The 19,831-nt window shown below is 35.4% G+C and overlaps 1 protein-coding gene across 2 annotated transcripts in view; it reads right to left on the bottom strand.

The window, feature by feature from the left end:
• The window catches only part of Grd (gamma-aminobutyric acid type A receptor subunit Grd), a 1,945,208-nt gene that overhangs the window by 1,039,217 nt on the left and 886,160 nt on the right, over positions 1–19,831 (bottom strand). The window contains exons 1-2 of one of the 2 annotated variants that reach the window (XM_081752089.1): positions 16,314–16,695; positions 7,019–7,239 (exon numbers count right to left, since the gene is read on the bottom strand). In XM_081752089.1, coding sequence (XP_081608215.1) covers positions 7,019–7,230 — 212 coding nt within the window. In that variant the 5' untranslated portion in view covers positions 7,231–7,239; positions 16,314–16,695. Of the gene's footprint in view, positions 1–7,018; positions 7,240–16,313; positions 16,696–19,831 lie in introns of those variants that run through there. The other variant, XM_081752088.1, reaches the window with a different exon arrangement.

The raw sequence follows: 19,831 nt of genomic DNA, 5'->3' as shown, positions 1-19,831 counted from the left end.
GATTTGATGTCAATGCAAGTAACAACACATTAATTGCATTGACGTTCAGGTTGGGGTCGTGGTGGCTGCGTGATAGAGCGTTTACCTCTGGTGTACGTGATCCCCGGTTCGATCCCAGATCGCGCCTAGTTGACTTTGTGATGGAGAAACGTAATTTTTGTAGGTTTTCTCGGAGTTCTCCCGTTTCCTCTTACTTTCTTCTTTCCAGAGTTTCATTCATTTACCTTTAGCCTATCCGACATAACCGCAGGACGTACAACCCAAAGATTTCATTTCCAAATTTCTGTTACTCCCCCTCCCCCTCAACGGTCATCAGTACTCTTGACAATTCCGTTTTTATGAAAATAGTCAAGTAACAATTCAAAAGTCAATTTCCTCTGTTATCAATGGACTATACTGAAGGCTTGCAACCGCACAGGGAGCCAAATTTAGGGCATTTTTGGATTTAGGGAGCGTCAAATTCACTATGATGGTTAAGCTCCCATAATTATAATTTTGCTTGCAAAAAGTAGGCTGAGACATGGGCCTGTTTAAATTACGTGACGCCTGTAGTTACTACCTCATGCCAGGCTTTAATCAATTTAGGATTGCGTTTCTAAGTCCACCATAACACTTCTTCCACCCTCAATAAACTCACAATACTTCAATGTTGATTAATATTGGATGTGTAATGCTTCACCTTAAATTTAGCGCCGAAAACACGAAAACAAAAAATACTTTGCTTTCGTCTTATATGCATTGGATCAGGTGCACGTACCAAGGAGAAAACTTAGAAAAATTATCTCATTGAGAAATAGTAAATCTTAAATAGTTAATAGTAGAAACCAGAGCATTAGTGTGAGTTGAGACGACTGGGGCGAGAGGTTGTGGATTCACTATTATCAGTGCATATATATATATATATATATATATATATATATATATATATATATATATATATATATATATATATATATATATATAATTATTTTTCTTCATGTTATTTTTAATGTAAGAACATTTGTATAAAAGAGAGGAAACGAGATTTTTAAATTTCAGGTTCTACCAAAGTTGCCAACAGTCCTGATTCTGTCCTGATTTAACGATTTCTGATTTGTCTGTCCCGCGTCCCGACCGGACACACGTCGGGGCGCATATTGCTCCGATTTATCCCCAAGTTAATGAATATTAAACTCAGCCATTTTTTTTTACAAAGTAATAACTTATTGTTTTACATACGCAGTTTTGTGTATAGAATCAATGTAACAAATTTGTCTTTTAGTTTGACTCATCAAAAAAATTGTCAGCAGCTCGTCTTTAATTTGCAGTTATTCCCTTATTGTTTTGAGTTGCTAATAAACACAATTATGATGATAGTATATTCCATGCAGCACTAAAAATATTGGTTTTGCAATCTCTACATAAAAGCGACTGGTACCACAGTGGCAGTAACACTAGCGTTCATTTCAGCGGATGTCCGCCATGCTAACTATATCAGATACTGTACGTCTGCCAAATCTGATACCAATGTCGGCGTCTTCTGCTTCACTTTTCGTTTGCCGCTCAATCGCATTGTTTACCTTAATCTATACTGTGCAGTATCATTTTTTTCTTCTACGTTATTTTTTACATACAATGATCGTTGATGATGAAGACGACATCAATAACGGACCATCCACATCGAAATTTTGGAGGGAAGGGGGCTACAACACTGATTCTACCGTCACTGGTGTTGCCGATGTTACAGATTTTTTTTATTTTCTGTGGAGAAACGGTTTTAGAGAGCGAAAGCTCCCACCCAAAATGTTGACATTTTAGGCCCAAAAGGTAAGAAGAAGTGCACCAAATTGAATAACATTTTGCCCAGATATTGTAGACAAAAAATGAGATAATTGGGTTTCTCATTTTCCTGGAAAAAACCGGTTGAGTGAGACACTGACCTTCTAAACCGTTGATTACGAAATATCAAAAGTGCAAATAAGCATACGTCACAGGTTCCTAAAGAATATGGAGAATTGCAACGACTCTTCGTATAGGCACAATTTGCAAAACAATAATTGAAACTGTTTCAATTTTCGCGGAAAGACTGTTGGGGCCTAAGTTAGGTCTAATCCGAAAAAAAGTAAATATTCCTGTAATAGCGCAGAAAGCAATGGACCGAATAAAATGAAATTGTATGTAGATATTATATAGACCAGGGATGCAAATAAGCAACGAAATTTTAATCTCCCAAGAAATAAGCTATTAGCCCACATCTCTAAAGGCGCCGATTTCTCTGAAAATCTGGGGGGCTCATTCAGATACAGAAGGTATATATATGAGTATTTTAAGACAAATTGCATTCAAATTATGCAAAATATTGTATATTCATAAATACAGTAGGGGACCCAAATGAGCTTTGGAGGTCCCAGCCCCCAGTATCGGCACTCTTGCACATCTCACAATAGAAATAATTTACTTTCCTTCGGTATGATATTAAAAACTCGCCCGCACCGGTGAACCAATCGCCACGGGCAAGTGGTTATTTCCATCCCTGATATAGAACCTATGTAAAATAAAGCCTTTCGTGTTTCTCAAGTGTCCCTATCCGTTTTGCTTTAAATTTGGCAGATCAACAGCAAATTGAAAATAAATCGACACGTGTTTTTGTTTATGCACAAAATCATTGTAAGAGATTGAGGTACTACCTCCTGAAATACTATAAAATACGCTATACTGTTTATCCTTGTAGTTGATCTGACTAATTTGAAGCAATCGGATGGATACACGACACTTGTGAAACACGAAAGCCATATTTTACATATCCAACATCTGCATACAATTTCATTCGCTTCGGCCTACTTCTCCCGCCACTCAAGGCCTCGGTCTACTCAACAGTTCTTTTTTTCTTTCAAGAAAATACGAAACACGTATTCCCTCATCTTACCTCTACAACATTTGTGCACATTTCATTCACTTCGATCCACTACTTCTTGCCCTTGTGGATCAAATTCCAAAATTTTGGACGGGGCTTTTGCCCTTAAAAACCCATTTCCCCGAAAATAAAAAAACGTACAAAATAAAAACACATACAAGAAGTTTCGTTGCAATTCTTATTGTCCTTTACACACATCTGACATACTGTTAATAGCACTTTTGATATGTCGTGATGAAAGGTTTGGAGGGGTCAGTGCCCTACCAAACCCTTTTTCCCAGGAAAATACGAAAGCCGTTCCCTCACCTTATGCCTGCAATATCTGCACATTTCATTCATTTCGGTTCATTTCTTTTTGCCTTTCCGGTGTCAACTTTCAAAATTTTGGGTGAGAGATTTTGCCACCTAAAGCCTTTTTTCCACAGAACATAAATACCCGTATCCTTTATTTCTTGCGTATTCCATACACAAAGTTTCGTTGCAATTCTTCCTGTTCTCTATACACATCGACATGCTGTTATTAGCCCTTTTGATATTTTGTGACCAAATTTTTTGAGGAATCCCTGCCCCACCCAACCGTTTTCTCCAGGAAAATACGAAGCCCATATTCTGATTTTATGTCTAGAATGTCTCTGCAAAATTTCATATACTTCGGTTCACTTCTTAGCTTTCGGGCGTCACTTTCACAATTTTGGTGTGGTTTCTTTTGCCCCCAAAAACCGTTTTTCCGCTGAATACAAAGAACCCGTATTCCTTTATTTTCGTGTATTGTCCATACACAAAGTTTCGTTGCAATTCTTCCTATTCTTTATACATATCTGACATACTGTTACTGGCACTTTTGATATTCTCTGATCAAAGGTTTGGAGTGGTCCCTGTCTCATCTAACAGTTTTCTCCAGGAAAATACGAAACCCACATCCTCATTTTGCCTCTACAATATCTGTGCACGATTTCATTCAGTTCAGTTCACTTCTTTTTGCCTTTCGGGCGCCAACTTTCAAAATTTTTAGTGGAGGCTTTTGCCTCCTAAACCCTTTTGTCTGCAGAAAGTAAAAAAAAAAAGCCGTATTGGTTTATTTTTTGCGTATTGTTCATACTTAAAGTTTCGCTTCAATTCTTCATGTCCTTTACATACATCTGATATACTGTTACTAGCACTTTCGATAATTTCGATATCAAAGGTTTGCAGTAGTCCGTGCCCTACCCAACCGCTTTTTCCAGGAAAATACGAAACCCGTATTCCCTCATTTTACGTCTCCAATACCTGTGCACAATTCCATTCACTTCGGTTCAGGTGTTCTTGCCTTTCGGATCTCAACTTTCAAAATTTGAGTGGGGATATTATGTTAAACCTTTACATTATTAACTTTTTCCCTTTTCATGAGGTCCTTTTTTGGGGTGGAAGGAGAGGAATGTTTTCCTCTGATATCTGTTTCTTGCCATTCATCTTGTTTGAGCTGCTTAAGCAAGATCATTTTGTAACTTTTGATGTCATTCAACTCCGTCACAACAATAAAATTGTCATTCTTAACAATTCGTTTTATTCTCTTATTTGCAGTTTGCCACACTGATATGTTTATTACAAAATTGAGGTTTGGTCCAACGCCTTTCGAATTCGCAACCAACCCAATCGCCGAGCTTTTTGTGTTGCCTGCTATTGCAGGAAAGGGAAAATTCCAGGTGTATCCAAATATACGGTATCCTCTTGCTTGCTGTAGAAATCAGTACGGAGCATACGTTATCCGTATGCTACATATGTATTGCCCTTAGATGTTACATCATGCCGTTGCTGGATTTCTGACATCTAGCAGTTTTCCTATATCACATGCATATACTTACGTTACCTTCGTTAGCTATATGTTATATACTTCCATTTGTATGTGAGATTCTGACCGCTTATATTGTTTCATACAGAAAGTACGTATAGATGGAACACTTATACAGAAAGAATTATAAAACATGCGTTTTCTATTATACGTCTGCTGTACGTTAAGTCCAAAAACTACAGGAATGACGCATGTAACCTATCTTTCTAAGTATGCCACCTACATTTTTTTCTCAGTGTGAGCTCTACACGATAGGATAACGTCCTATCTACATGAAACTACATTGTATTGATTTTAAGATATAACGATCGCTCCAGTTCGCTTATGTATTATTAATATATTTTAATTCTATAACAAATCACGGATTGAGTATAGCCCGCTCCCCCCAGTGATTTTTAACGAATCATAGTGATTCTAACGATTCATATTAGTTCATAATGAATCGGAATCGCATGTTATAAAGATTTAAGATGTAAATCTTGTGGTAAGGAAGCTTTAGTATAAGTAGTAGTAGTAGTAGTAGCGGTAATAATAGTAGCAGTAGTAGTAGTAGTAGTAGCAGGAACGGGTTAGAAGCCCCGCAGGGGTTGGTTAGGTTCTGTTCTCGATATAAGTAGTAGTGGTAGTAGTAGTAGTAGAGTAGTAGTAGCAGTAGTAGTAGTACCTGCAGTAGTAGTAGTAGTAGTAGTAGCAGCAGCAGCAGTAGGAGTAGTAGTAGTGACTCTTCCAGTTCCGGTGACAAAGAACTGGGGGGAGCGGGCTATACACAAGCCCAAATCACTATATGAAATAGCATACCTTAGGCAAAGAATGGTATTTTAAATCAATATATTTAAAATGATATGTATTTTTCATCATCAATTGAAAGTATATTAGTACATAATGGCGTCATTGTTCATCTATATCCTTCTCTTCTTCCTTTTCTTCTTATTTGTATTTCCCATCGTTGCCAATAGCAGAAATTATACAATATCATTTGTTGTGCTCGTTGTACATATATCGTATAACATAAGTGTTCAACAAAGTAACTGTGGAGGAAATAGAAAGCCTAGACTTAATAGTAACGTAAATCAAACTAATCGAAATTCCAGATTTACAGGTAACGTAGACGAATCTAATAAATGTCAAAGATTTACCGATATTACAAATGAAGTAAATTACAGAAACAATAGGTGTATTTTGCCTAATACAACGAATGCAAACAAATTTGGTCATAATTATAGCCGTGCAAATGGCAGAAATTTCTATGTAGACAGATAAGAAATGAACCGAATCTTTGTAACAGTTCCACAAAAGAATGTGCGATTCAGTGTGACTTAGTAGATGTGATGAGCAATTCTACTTTAAACTATTGACAGCTGGTGGGGAATGGGGTGAAACCACGCCAGCAACTCAAATACCAAATCCTAAAATTATGAGTTCTTCGTTTGAAAACAATACTTTAAAATCTTGTGTTAAATTTTCTGCAGATAAAGAATATGATAATAGTGATGAAACAATTCCAAAGACTCTAAGTTGTACAAACAATTACCAATATATTCCTGTACGTAATTGTTTTTGGTTATCAGATGATAATATTAGTGATAATTACGTAACTGATAACGATTTTATTTTCCTAAAAACATATTGTACAGCCAGGATACAAATTAAAGTTAATGATATTTCACTGCAAGCTTTGATTGATACTGGCGCTACTGCATCTCTTATTTCATATTCATTTTGGCGTTACCTCACAAAAGATATTTCTAACCCAAGGCTGCAAAATGTTGACAACTTAATTTTGGTTGATTATACTGGAAAGCATAAAAAAAGGGTTATGGGGAAGGTTCAAGTAGTAATTTCTTTACAAAATTACGAAATTTCTATGCCAGTGCTAGTTATTAAAGAATTAAATGAAAATATTTTAATAGGTCTAGATTTTCTTACTCAGCTACGCGCTGTGCTAGACTTTGAAAATAAAACATTTACGGTAAATTCACTCAATGACAATATTATTTTGAATTTAATACCGGCTACAGATAATATAGCAAGTCAATGTCAGTCTTTCATTAATAATATGAATTTAGATGTAAATAATTGTGTATTTCCCATCGTTGCCAATAGCAGAAATTATACAATACCATTTGTTGTGCTCGTTCTACATATATCGTTGTAATTTGCAGCATAATAGTCCTAAATGTATACTGTAGTAACGTTCCATTGAACTTTATTTACATGGGAAAATTATATGCGTGTACTTGACATAGATAAAAATAGGTTTCTCTCTAAATAAAGAACTGTACATGCAATTTACTTACCTTGAAGAGTATAATACTCTTCCATCTTGATATAGTCGAACAAATTTGTTAGGAGTTGTGATAGTATGTAGATAAGATTGCTTTCCATTGTAAAAGTACGTATCAGGCTTCCATATTCGTTCCAACATAGAAATACTCAAGGCGAGTGTCTCACGGTTCCACTGAAAAGCCAAACGACGGTCAACCCAAGATTGACGGAAATAACAGTCCATAGAGTAAGTCTGTAAGTAAGAAATTGTTAACTTGTACAACTAAATGCTACAATGAAAATTTGATACTAATCTGAAACATGAACAGACCATAGTATTATAAAGAAGACGGAAAAATTATAAAGAGAAACCATATTACTCGAGATATATTTTATATTTATGGACAGTTTCTTTGATTTAAAATCAATATGTTTATACACAAACACGCAGAAACTCTAATCTCAGCCACCCCTATGTACAAAAATAAAAATTATACCGGGTGTTTCAAACAACACCGACAACGTTTGGGAGGTGATTCCAGACACCAAGATAAGACAAAATTATAGACCAACCTGGGTGCATGAATGCTTCCTTTCGGAGTTATAGGCTGCCGAAACCATGAAGAAATGAACTTGGTTGTTGGTGGCGAATAGTAGTTGGTCAGTACTTCAAACTATATGCCCGTAGCCAAACTCCCACTATAAGATTGTTACACGAGTGCTTTAGGGGTCTGCAGCATGAATTTATGGATAGGACATATATTAGTTCCCAAGTAAAGTCTTGACCCGACTACGGTGAGTTCCATAGTTTTGGAGCTATGCACCTTTAAAGTTCATTTTTTACATGTTCTCGGCAGCCTATAACTCTGAAAGGAGGCAATTGTGCACCCAGGTTGGTGTATAGTTTCTGTCTTATCTTGACGTCAGGAATCACCTATCAAATGTTGTCGGTGTTGTTTAGGAACACCTTGTATGTACAGGGTGGCCCATTTATCTCAATACGTCCTTGTAACTGTTAAATTAATAAATAGGAAACGCTGTAATTTCGTATTGTGCAAATATCGATAGAGCGACATTGACTGACACAACCAGATTAACTACGTTGATAACCTAACGTAAAGTTGTGTTTTTCAGACAACACTACATCAGATTGTCATATATAACAAATGTACACTTCTCCAAGATATAATTGCACGCCCGATTTTTTCTAAGTCCCTTAAGATTGTAAGTTTGGCAAGAACGCATACTGAGCTAGAGGAGGGGAAGGAATGAAAAAAGAAACAAGACTTCTGAACACAGCTCACAGTTTGCTGTTTGAAATTCTCAGTTCCTCTTTTGTTACTTCTAATAACGATACTTCCAGTACAAAACAGTACCTTAGCATTAATGCAGCAAACTTTCTTCCTTTTTTCAAAAAGAAAACACACACATTTCTCGAAGAAAAACAAAGATCATCATAAAAACAAGGATAGTTAAAGGCTTCGTTCCCTATCAATGCAACTAAAGGAGCGTTCTTTAGTTGTTCCGATAGCCATGCGTGTTAAGTAGTCAATTTTTTGTGTTGATGCAAAATTTGTGAACCTGGTTCGAGCTCCACTCGATTCTTTTATTACTTTTTTAATTTTTCAGTTATTCTTCCCGTACACTTTTATAGTATTTATATTACAGGGAGGTAATGGACTGCTTTCTAATTTATCCAAAAATAAGAAGGTGTACAGCCGTAAAACCTTTTCTGTATATCTCAAATGTAATCACTTCTTAGTGCAAATCACTTCTTGCATCGATCCATAAGATTTTCGTAAACCTGTAAATAAATACGGAGTTCTAGTGTCCAGAAAATCACTATCAGACCTAATACCTCCTTCATCACTACCAGAACGCAGCTATTATTATTATTATTATTATTATTATTATTATTATTATTATTATTATTATTATTATTATTATTATTATTATTATTATTATTATACGCTTCTTAGGCGAGGGAGACCCTTGTCTGATTCGCGACGGGAGCTCATGTGGATCGTTGCCTATGTTATGTTGTAGATTCACTCCCCATATAGTCTCGCTGCTGAAAGGGCCACTAAACTCAACATCAAATATATATATATATATATATTATTATTATACGCGCCTTTGGTGTGAGAAACTCGGGTTCGATTCCCGGCGGAGCTCGTGTGATTCGGGGCCTACGTTAAGCTGTAGGTTTACTTCTCATATAGCCTCGCTGTTGAAAGAAGCATTAAACTCAAAATCAAATATATTATTATTGTTGTTGTTGTTATACATTTCTTAGGTGTGGGAGACCCGGGTTCGATTCTCGGCGGGAGTTCATGTGGTTCGGGGCCTACGTTAAGCTGTAGGTTTACTTCTCATATAGCCTCACTGCTGAGAGGGAGCTAAACTCAAAATCTATTATTATTATTATTATTATTATTATTATTATTATTATTATTATTATTATTATTATTATTATTATTATAAGTAGGAAACAGAAAAAAAAGGTTTTAGGGTACTAAATTTGGTAAGATATTTTATTTCTTCCCAGTATGGACTTTATTGTTGTCTTGGAGTATCAGAATTATTTTAGATAGGCTTTCACGACGATCTCACATTTTTTTTTTCACTTAAAAGTCTTAATAGCTCTCAATAGCATCACCGTTTGCTCGAGTCAATTGCATCCCACAAGAATGCACTTCGTCACATAATACCTTGGCCATCACCTTATTCGAACATTCACACTTAGTATTTTACGACAGGAGATGAGGTGTGTTCTCTATTGTTTTCAAATCGGTTTTGTTTCAGATTCAAAATAGTGGATGTAAGCCATACATTGAATTATGATATTTTTTTAAAAAACCTGGTTGTATCCTCTTTTTAAAGATAAATGATGTGCTCAAAAGTGAGATCTCTTTTACATTTTCCTATAGAAAAGCTTGTCTGAAGAGAAATGAAAGTGAGTTGAGGTTATTGTTGAACACTATTTAGTATATCTTAGATCCTGCGCAGTGCGATGTTTCAACTTCGAGGGGAAACGTACACCTAGAAAAAAACACTGAACTCGCTGCCAACTGTGTTCATCTTTCAGATTTGGGAACCTGCTTCCTCAATATTTTTCTCATGCTCTGCCACATTTGTATCTTCAATACTTCATCAGAGGATATTGTAACTTCTGATACAAAATGCCTATAATTTCTATAGTACACCAAAAGTTTTGACTTTGCAATACTGTCATGGGTAACATCAATGGTTTCTTTGTCAGTATTATTGAAGGTGCAGTGCAGCGAAGTTAATTAAAAAATATCTTTCACCTTCTAGAAATGTGCAACTCAAAACATTAGAAGTTGCATGATTCCTCAACAATTGATACATATGTAGTTGGATTTTTGGGGTGATATCCTTCTAGTAGAGGTACCCAATAAAAGCTCGGTAATGCGCATCACAGAGCCGGTTAGGTTGCGATGAGCTATCCGCTCTGTTCGACTCGGCTCTTGAACCATCCTCTCGATTCGGCTCGGTTGAGGTCCGCCACATCTCGGTAGGCGTGATATATGAGCGGTCTTTCTGAGCTCGGCTCTGTAGTGAACAAGCCGCGAGCCGACCAATTTAAACCAATTGCACAATTAAGAGTCGGCACGTTTCATTCAGCGCATTCAAATGGACCGAGTTTCGTCACTAGAGGTTAGATCGGTTGCGCTTTTATGGAAGTGACTGATGTTCGGCTTAGTGAGTCTTCCTGTACCTGATCTCTCTTTACAGCTATCCTTGGTTCGGCTGTGAGGAGGATTGTTACAAAACAAAGTTCTTGTAAAGTCCGGTGTAAATTTCCTACTCAATAGATTTCTTGTATAGCTATCTTGTAGAATTAATGGATTTACGCAGTGTTCAGTAGGTTTATCAATTCAGGTGAGTAGGGCCATGGTTTTTGTTGGACATTTGAAAAACAAACACTAAAAAGAACGATGCTTTTTTATTATTTTATTTTGTTTACTACACCATGTTTCGCATCCATACAACATCGCATTGGAGAAAAGATATTCAAGTGACAATAAGCTCACATTTTCTTTACTGTTTATACACTCAGCTGTTCTGTTAGAGATATCAGTAAAAGTGTTTAATGAGTATCAATCTGGGCAACAACGACACGCTGATGTTCTCTCATGCTTCACAGTGTAAGTGTGAAGATTAATGAATTATCGGAAATGAATTTTCTAAAAGATAGTCCAAACTTTTGAATATATATAAGACAATTTTGAATAGGCCTAATATAGGCACATTAAAAGAAAATGATGATATAGAAATATAATTTGACAGAAACGTAAAATATCTTGTCTAGAGTTCAATTTGTTGTGATAGTTGTTACTTATATAACTCACAGTGGGTTCGGAACTAGCGCGCTATTGTAGCGAAGCTACAATAGCTAGCTACAAATTTTGTATCTCTAGATGTAGTGGCGCTACAAGTCAAAACCTGTAGCTTGTAGCTGTAGCTGAGCTACATATTTTTATATTGTGTAGCGAATTTTGCACTAAAGCTACAAATAAACCTTTTCCAGGACGCAAAAATAGTTTGTAACTCCAACATTTCGTCACAATTTTTAGTAAATTTTTATATGATGATAGGGAGAAAATATGATTGTTTTATGATTTCTATCTCCAATTATTTTGCAACAATATTACAAGAAAATTTTCTGAAATAAAATGCGATCGGTCAAAAGGATAGTAATGACTCTTAAAATAGACCTACATGCCATTCTAGCAGCGAAAGCATATACATTTTTTGGGGGAGGGGTAATATATATATACACTTTTAAAAGAGCAGACAAAATGCACACTTCACTGTGAAATGCAAATTGACAGACAAAACTTTTAAGTTCAATTACGCATGTAGATGCCACGACATATATTATAATGCATGTTGCCAAGTAAACTTTATTTGTGACAAGAGCTTAAGTAGCGAACACGTTTCTGAAAAACTAACTAATAGTTGTAGCGAGCTAAAATTTTATCATGTAGCTGTAGAGCAACTACTTTTGAAAAGTAACTTTCCGATCACTGCTCATATTAAAATAATGTTGGCAAATGGTGAATATACTATATACCTGCCTTCTACGTGTGCCTCTCGGGTCTACTCGAGGCGATCTTGCGTTCCTTGATTTCAACAAGCGATAGAAGGAAATTTATCATCTTTCTCAGTTTTTTTTTTCTGTATGCTCAGAAAAGTGTTAAAGTTAAGGATATGATTTAGGCCAGTTTTAGACGAAAGCATTTATCGAAGCATTTCTCGTAGCATATGTGCTGCCAAAAATCTCGTATAATATTCTATGGCATCAAAAGTATATTGTGCTTTTACACGGTAGCATTTTGATAAGCATTTTGTGACGTAGCAAACAAATCACTGGAGAAGAGCGCAATTATGGCTCCAAAACTAAAAACAGATATTTCAATCACTATTTCTTCTAAAGTCCTTTTTCGCATATGGTTATTATGATACAAAGGACTTTTAACGGTGCAGTTATACTATACAGATACATAGATTTTAAAATTTACAGAAGAAATTTTTAATGTTTTAATAGAGTAGTGTATAAGTAATGGAAATATGTTGTGCACTTACATCTGAGATGCGTATTTATGTGGAAATATAGAAATTAAAGTCGAACCTGAAATGCACGTAATTTTCAATAAGCTGCCATAAAATTTTGGCAAGTCTGTAATTTCCCCATTTTGTATCGAAAACAGAACCCAACCATCCCCTTCGGGGCTTCTAACCCATTTCCACTACTGCTGCTGCTACTACTACTACTACTACTGCTACCACTACTACTACTATTCCAACTACTACTACTACCCGTTCCTACTACTACTCCTATTCCTACTACTACTACTACTACTACTACTACTACTACTACTACTACTACTACTACTCTTACTACTACTACACCTACTACTACTGTTACTATTACAAAGTACTCCTACTACTACTACTTACTTCTACTACTATTACTATTACTATTACTACTACTATTACTGCTACTATGAATACACCTACTACTACTTCTCCTCCTCCTACTACTACTACTGCTACTTATACTATGGATCCGTATAGTAAAACTACACGTTACCACCTCTTAAAGTGAACCTGCACCGGAGAATGCAAGAGCACACCAATAAATGAAACGAAAAAGTATTTTTTAATGAATTTCTGTGTGTATCCGTATAGTGAAACTGCACGCTTTTAACTTTGTACAAACAAGGATGTTCCTCATATAATTTAATCAACATAATAATAGTATCCCTACTCCAACTCATTTTTCTTTACTACAATTCAATTTCCCACACATCGCTTCCTTTTAACACACCACGGCGCTGCAATCGGAGCAGAAATGCTGGGGAAAATGCTACGAAATAGAGCAAGTTCTATCGACAAGAAATGCCATAGGATATGCCATGGCATGGGAAATGCTATAACATTTGCTACTTTACACGGTAGAATATCGATGATACGATTTTTGCTACGAGAAATGCTACGATAAATGCTTCCGTCTAAAACTAGCCTTAGAGTACTCGGGTCATAACAAGGAAGGGGCATGAAAACCATGGCCCTACTCACCTGAACCGATGAAAACTACTATACACTGCTTAAATCGATTAATTCTTTACGATAGCTATGCAAAAACTTGTTGGAATCGAGTTGGAAATAGTGGTGTCAACCGGCTCGGCTCGAGCCCTGAGTCAACAGCTCGAGTCGGGATGATTGGAATGAACCATTGGCTTGGTTCGGCTCGGCTCAGGTGAGCCATTGGCTAGAACCGGGTCGGTTGAGATGAGCTACCTGCTCGGTTCGGCTCGACTCAGCTAGGCTCAGGTGACCCATCGGCTCGAGTCTGCACGGTTCGGCTCAGCTCAGGTAAGCCATTGGCTCGAGCCGGCTCAGTTGGAATGAACCACCGGCTCGAGCCGGCACGGTTGGATGAGCTGTTGGCTCGGCTCACTTTTCAGTTCGGCTTGGTGGTGACTGAGCCGGGAGCCGAGGTGCTCTAGCCGTTGACAAAACTAATACTTGGAACCTGAAAACTACCAATTTGAAAGCCGTAGAGAAAACACTTCATCTCTACTCGCAAAATACTCATGAGAGATTTTCGGGGCAAGAAGATGACCAATGCTTCATGAAGCTGAGGGCATTCTTGTGAGATAGAATCTAGCAAATGTGATACTATTGAGAGCTATTAAGACGTTTAAGTAAAAAATGTGAGATCGTCGTGAAAACCTATCTAAAATGATTCTGATACACGAAGATAACAACATAGAGTCCATAGGTGTAACCAGCGATGTATCTTTACTCTTTCCATCTTACTCTTACTCTTTATGGACCCCGGAGAGTGTGGGCCCTCCCGCACGGCAAGATCTGCGGTTCCATTAGTTGCGCCCCTGAGCCCGTTTCATACATGACAAATTAATTAAGGGGACAATATTGACAAATCTCAAAGCCATACTAATACATATCATTTCTAGAGCACCTAATAGTAGACTTTATTTTTTTTATTTTTTACAGAAATGGGCCCCAGACTTATTTTTGTTTTATTTACCTTTTGTGTGCTGTTTTGTTTATATAATGTAGTGAATCTGTTTGATGCTTCATTTATAATTTCATCTTCGTATCGTATATGGAGTAAAAAAATGTCTTAACATGGGTCTCCATCGAATGGCGGGGAGCTCTCTGGAAGGGGCAGTTGCCCGATGCCCCCACAAGTGACGACCCTGGGTGTAACAACAAACTGGAAGGAAATAAAATGTCTCATCAAATTTAGAACCATAAACCTTTTTTCTATTTCCTACTTATAATAATAATAAGCCTATTATTATTATTATTATTATTATTATTATTATTAATAATAATAATAATAATAATAATAATAATAATAATAATAATAATAATAATAATAATACTATATTTGATATTGAGTTTAAGGTCCCTTTCAGCAGCGAGACTATACTACAACGTACGAGAACAAGAACAAACTGCTTAACGTAGGCCCCGAATCATATGAACTCCCGCAGGAAATCGAACCCGGGTCCCCCACACCAAACACGCGTATAAGAATAATATATTTGATTTTGAGTTTATCGCCCCTTTCAACAGCGAGGCTATATGAGAAGTGAACCTACAGCTTAACGTAAGCCCCGAACAACATGAGCTCCCCTAGGTGTCGATCCGGGTCTCCCACGCTAAAGAAGCGTATAATAATAATAATAATAATAATAATAATAATAATAATAATAATAATAATAATAATAATAATAATAATAATAATAATAATATGAACTGCATTCTGGTAGCGATGAAGGAGGTATTAGGGTTGATAGTGATCTTCTGGAGACTAGAACTTCGGATTTATTTTGAGATTTATGAAAATCGTACGGATCGATGCAGGAAGTAATTTACACCAAGAAGGAATCACAATGAGTTATAAAGAAAAGGTTTTGCACCTTTACACCTTCTTTTTCTTGGATAAAGTAGAAAGTTGTCCATCACCTCCTTGTTATACATATACTATAAAAGTATACGGCAAAAATAAATTAAAAAGTACAAAATAAAAAAATTAAAAGCATCGAGTGGGACTCGAACCAGGTTCAAAAGTACTAAATCCGCACAGAAAGCAAGAACTTAGGTCGCATGCCTATCGCAACCAAGTTTTCTGCATTTACCATGTACTATGATGTTCTAAATGTATCATTACATTAAGTTATAAAAAGAGAACTGAGTATTTCAAACAGCAAACTGTGAGCTGTGTTGGGAAGTCTCGTTATTTTTTCTTTTCACTTCCCCTACCATCACTTCGACAGCGATGTTGTCAAACTTACAATCTTTAGGGACTTAGAAAAATTCGGGTGTGCAATTATATCTTGGAGAAGTGTACATATGAAATAAAAACTTACAATACCAGAGTTGTTATTCAGTGCTGGAAACTAAGGACGCTACAGTACCATAAACATCGAGAAACATCAAATTTTAGAAGATTCCGCAACACTAATAGCGCAAGTGGAACGGACGTGTAACGCACACCTGAAGCTATTTTTTTTTCAAAGAACTTTACTTCGAAAAACATTTTAGATAAATATCACTAAAGCCCGGAATTAATGGCGAAATAGAAACCCGAAAATGGTTGGCAAAATTGCAAAACAAACACCCAAAAATATCAGGTAAAATGGCAAAATGAAATAAAAAAAGAATCACGAACTTTGGGGAAGAAATAGATGCTAAAATATGCGAAAGCTATAATTCGTTTACTAATCGAATAAAATGTTTCATTTTACACTTTGTACTTACCACTTAAAATTGAGGAAACTTGCATAACCCGTGAAGGGACGACAGCTAACAATTCATTGGCCATTCTTCAGTAGTAACAATGAAACAATAACTTAGAAACACTATCACATTTTATTCACACGCGGTTACATTAGCACCAACATTCAAAGCACAAGAAATACTAAAGTGAAGTCATTTTACACTGCACTAGCAGTTTATTTTTACTTACGAAAGTTTTTTTTTTTTTAATATTTTTGTTCTCTGAAATTATTAACATCTTTCTAAGATTTTTAAAGGAAAGACTTTGTCTATTGCCAGAAAGAATTAGTTTTAGATGTAAAAATGATCTTTCTACATCTACAGATGTCGGCATTTTGAAATACTGAAACGAACATAAATACCAGTTCTGTATCACTCATGCCTAACATTCACAATAACTGCCCACCTGGCTACTTCTTGAAAGTAAGCATCTTCGTTTGTCATTCCAAGAACCTAACACTGCTTCAAATTTCCAAGAACTGAATACGCACTTAGCATCTCCGCCCTTCCACTTGTCAAATTCCAACGGGAATAGACCAGTTATTATCAGACATCGAGATCGCTTGGCCAGATAAGAGCGACTCAGATCTGTGGTATGATGTCATTAATGAGTAAATAAAGAGTAATGGAAGAGAAAAACTGTGACAATAGCAACAAATTGCTTCTAAATTGTGAAATTGCACTTTTCCTGAAAATATCATGAAAATTGCAGTAATGGCACTTGTGGCATTTTGCCATTATTCCAGGCTTTAAATATCTCATTTAATTTCGTAGATAGTTTTCAAAGATGCTAATGCCGTTTATAGCAATTTGATATCTTGTTATCAAAAATAATAAATTTAATATATTACTCAAAATGGCATATTAGTGGGAACTTTTAAAAATATATTTATTTAGTTTTTATGACAGAACAATCCTTTTTTAGTAGGTTTCATTACAACTTCTCAGAATTACCTAATTTTAAGCAGTGTCGCAACTAGTGTTGTAAAATTTTGAACCGGTTGATAAAAAACAATTTTTTGGGTTTCTTTCCGGAAAAATTGGAAAAATTGGGAAAATAACAGAAATCTTTGTATTAGGTTAGTTTTACTAGTAATGGAACCTTCTTTTTTTCGAGCGCGTGAAAAATGTAAATTGAAAAATTTCAATATTGTGAATATTTAAAAAAAAAAAAGCATTCGAAAATAAAACTGTTGTAATTATTCTTGAAAATTAATAGTCTGCACTCACGTCCTTTATGCGCCCTTTAGTCGTTTACTCCTGGTTGTGCATTAATTCCAGAGCTTTTACAATTGCATGCACATCTACCATCATGAAGCGTTTCTGTTGCAAAAAATAGGGCTCTTGAATGAAACTCAGTTCTTAATGTGCTCTTTGATCTGCTGAAATTATATTAATTTTAACCAAATTACCTTCTTAAAAGAAAGAGCAGTAGACAAATTTCACTAATACTCGTGCTCTAACACATATAATTACTATTATGTAATATTCATATACAGACTTTAATATAAACTTCATGTACAAAATTGTGTATGTAAACAAATACTTGCTTTTGTAAGAAAGAAAAAGAAAGAAAAAAATGATCCTATTCTTATTTCTTAATCTTCCAAGTATGAATATCAATTCCGTATAATTAACGATAACAATTAACAACTCTCTAAAAATTTATAAATTACTATCTACGTTTTTACAAAGTACTTGCTCGTAATGTCTAGGGTATTTGGCTTATATCAAAGAATATTAAATGAAATTTCGAGAAATTAAATAGGAGATTAATCGTTTATTTACAAATAGAATACTTTAATTAAAAGGTAGGTTACTAACTTTAACTCAGGACGCCACTCCGCCCTATATGCACTCTATCTTCCTTCTTACCCTTCCCCAATAACTAATGGAAAAAGGAAGTATTTTAATTTAAACTCTAGTAATCCTAATTTTCTTATTAATTAAATTACTTTGTATTATAGCAGGGACCTGTGGAAAATACGGTTTACAGAATTCAGTTACTCCTGGACCGTACTCCTTGCTTTTAAAGACGGGACCTTAACTTAAAGGTCACTGTTTGACCTAAACCTGTCTCTGGGACTCCAAATTAAGTTCACAAAAGGATTCTATTTAGCTTAAGCATATAATTATATAAAATAGGTTGATATTAGAAATAAAATGTCAGCCTCTACTCACGGCTCTATCTAAATCTCCTTACACTCAAGGAAATAAAGGAATTTGGTTAGTTACTCACTCTAAGACTCTCTTAAATGAAAGTTGCAGTGAGAAATCTCTAATCTCTTACAGCACCTAAATATGCTATAATTACATAAGCAGGGATCGAACCCAAACGCATTTGGATTTCAAAATAAATGTTCCTCCACCACTAGGACGGAACCAAAACCTCGAGTCTATACGTGTGCTATTTACCTCCGCCATAGACCCTTAGGAAGCTTATATACTCCCATTCTAAACAAGCAATAGTAATTCAATAACCTCTGTTATACTCGTAGGATTAAGCATCTAAAAGTAACAACTTATTTCCTAACTCCCTATCATTTGAATATTCTATCTAACAGCCAAAGCTCAATTGCTTAAGCTGGCATCTGTAATGTAGTAGAATCACTATTCTGTCTACATACAGTAACTAAACTAGAGGGGACTCTCTCCAAGCTGCACTATTTACTTCCAGTGCAGCGGACTGGCTGGCCAAGATCCTACATTTAGGAATCCTCAAAACGCACAGCCCCGAAGATAGGGGAGGCAGCCTTTTTATAGGTTTTGGCCTGCTAAAAAAAATAGCAACAAAAATTCTTTAGAAAGTTTTTTAGCGCCAACTTCTAGAATGGAAAATTCCCAATAAGGGAGACTGAAATACAATGGATTTAGCAGCTAGCCTTCTCGACAGGCTTCTTAAAGAAAAAGTTAGCATGGAAAAAGCAACGATAGAACTAGCTAAACTGTAAATAATATGGTTAATTCTTAAATAACAGGGGATGATGCTCTAATATATATATACATAAATATACAACATAAATTGATTAAATATTTCCTTACACTAATAATAATAAAATAAATGAATAGATATATACCAATAAATTAATATACTCCAGGCCTGGATTTCTAACTTATAACTAAACACAATTATTAAATAGAGCAATATTTAAATTATATCATTTATATTTGAATATAATATCAGCAAGGTCGCAAGACGTACCTTTCATATAACCCCATCACAAAAAAAAGAAAGAAAAAAAAGAAAAAGAATATTATTCTCACTTGTTACTTTGAGTATTTAGTTTATAGTTCGGATTAGTCTTATATTTTAAAAATTTTTCATTACAACACTATCGCAATTACAAAAACAAAAAACAACAAATTTTTTATTTAATTTTGTAACGACTTAAAAATTTTTAGGGAGAATTTCTTTTCAGTACTTAGTTTTGTGATTGTTTTTAAAAAACATAAGTAAAAAAAATTAATAATTTCCAATTTAATTCAGTATTAATTTACTT

This window comes from Thermobia domestica, chromosome 3 (assembly GCF_964235325.1).
Source record: "Thermobia domestica chromosome 3, izTheDome1.hap1.1, whole genome shotgun sequence".
In the NCBI taxonomy this organism is placed as follows: domain Eukaryota; kingdom Metazoa; phylum Arthropoda; class Insecta; order Zygentoma; family Lepismatidae; genus Thermobia; species Thermobia domestica.
The sequence above is the reverse complement of the archived record's forward strand: the minus strand, read 5'-3'. Positions and strand labels throughout refer to the sequence as shown.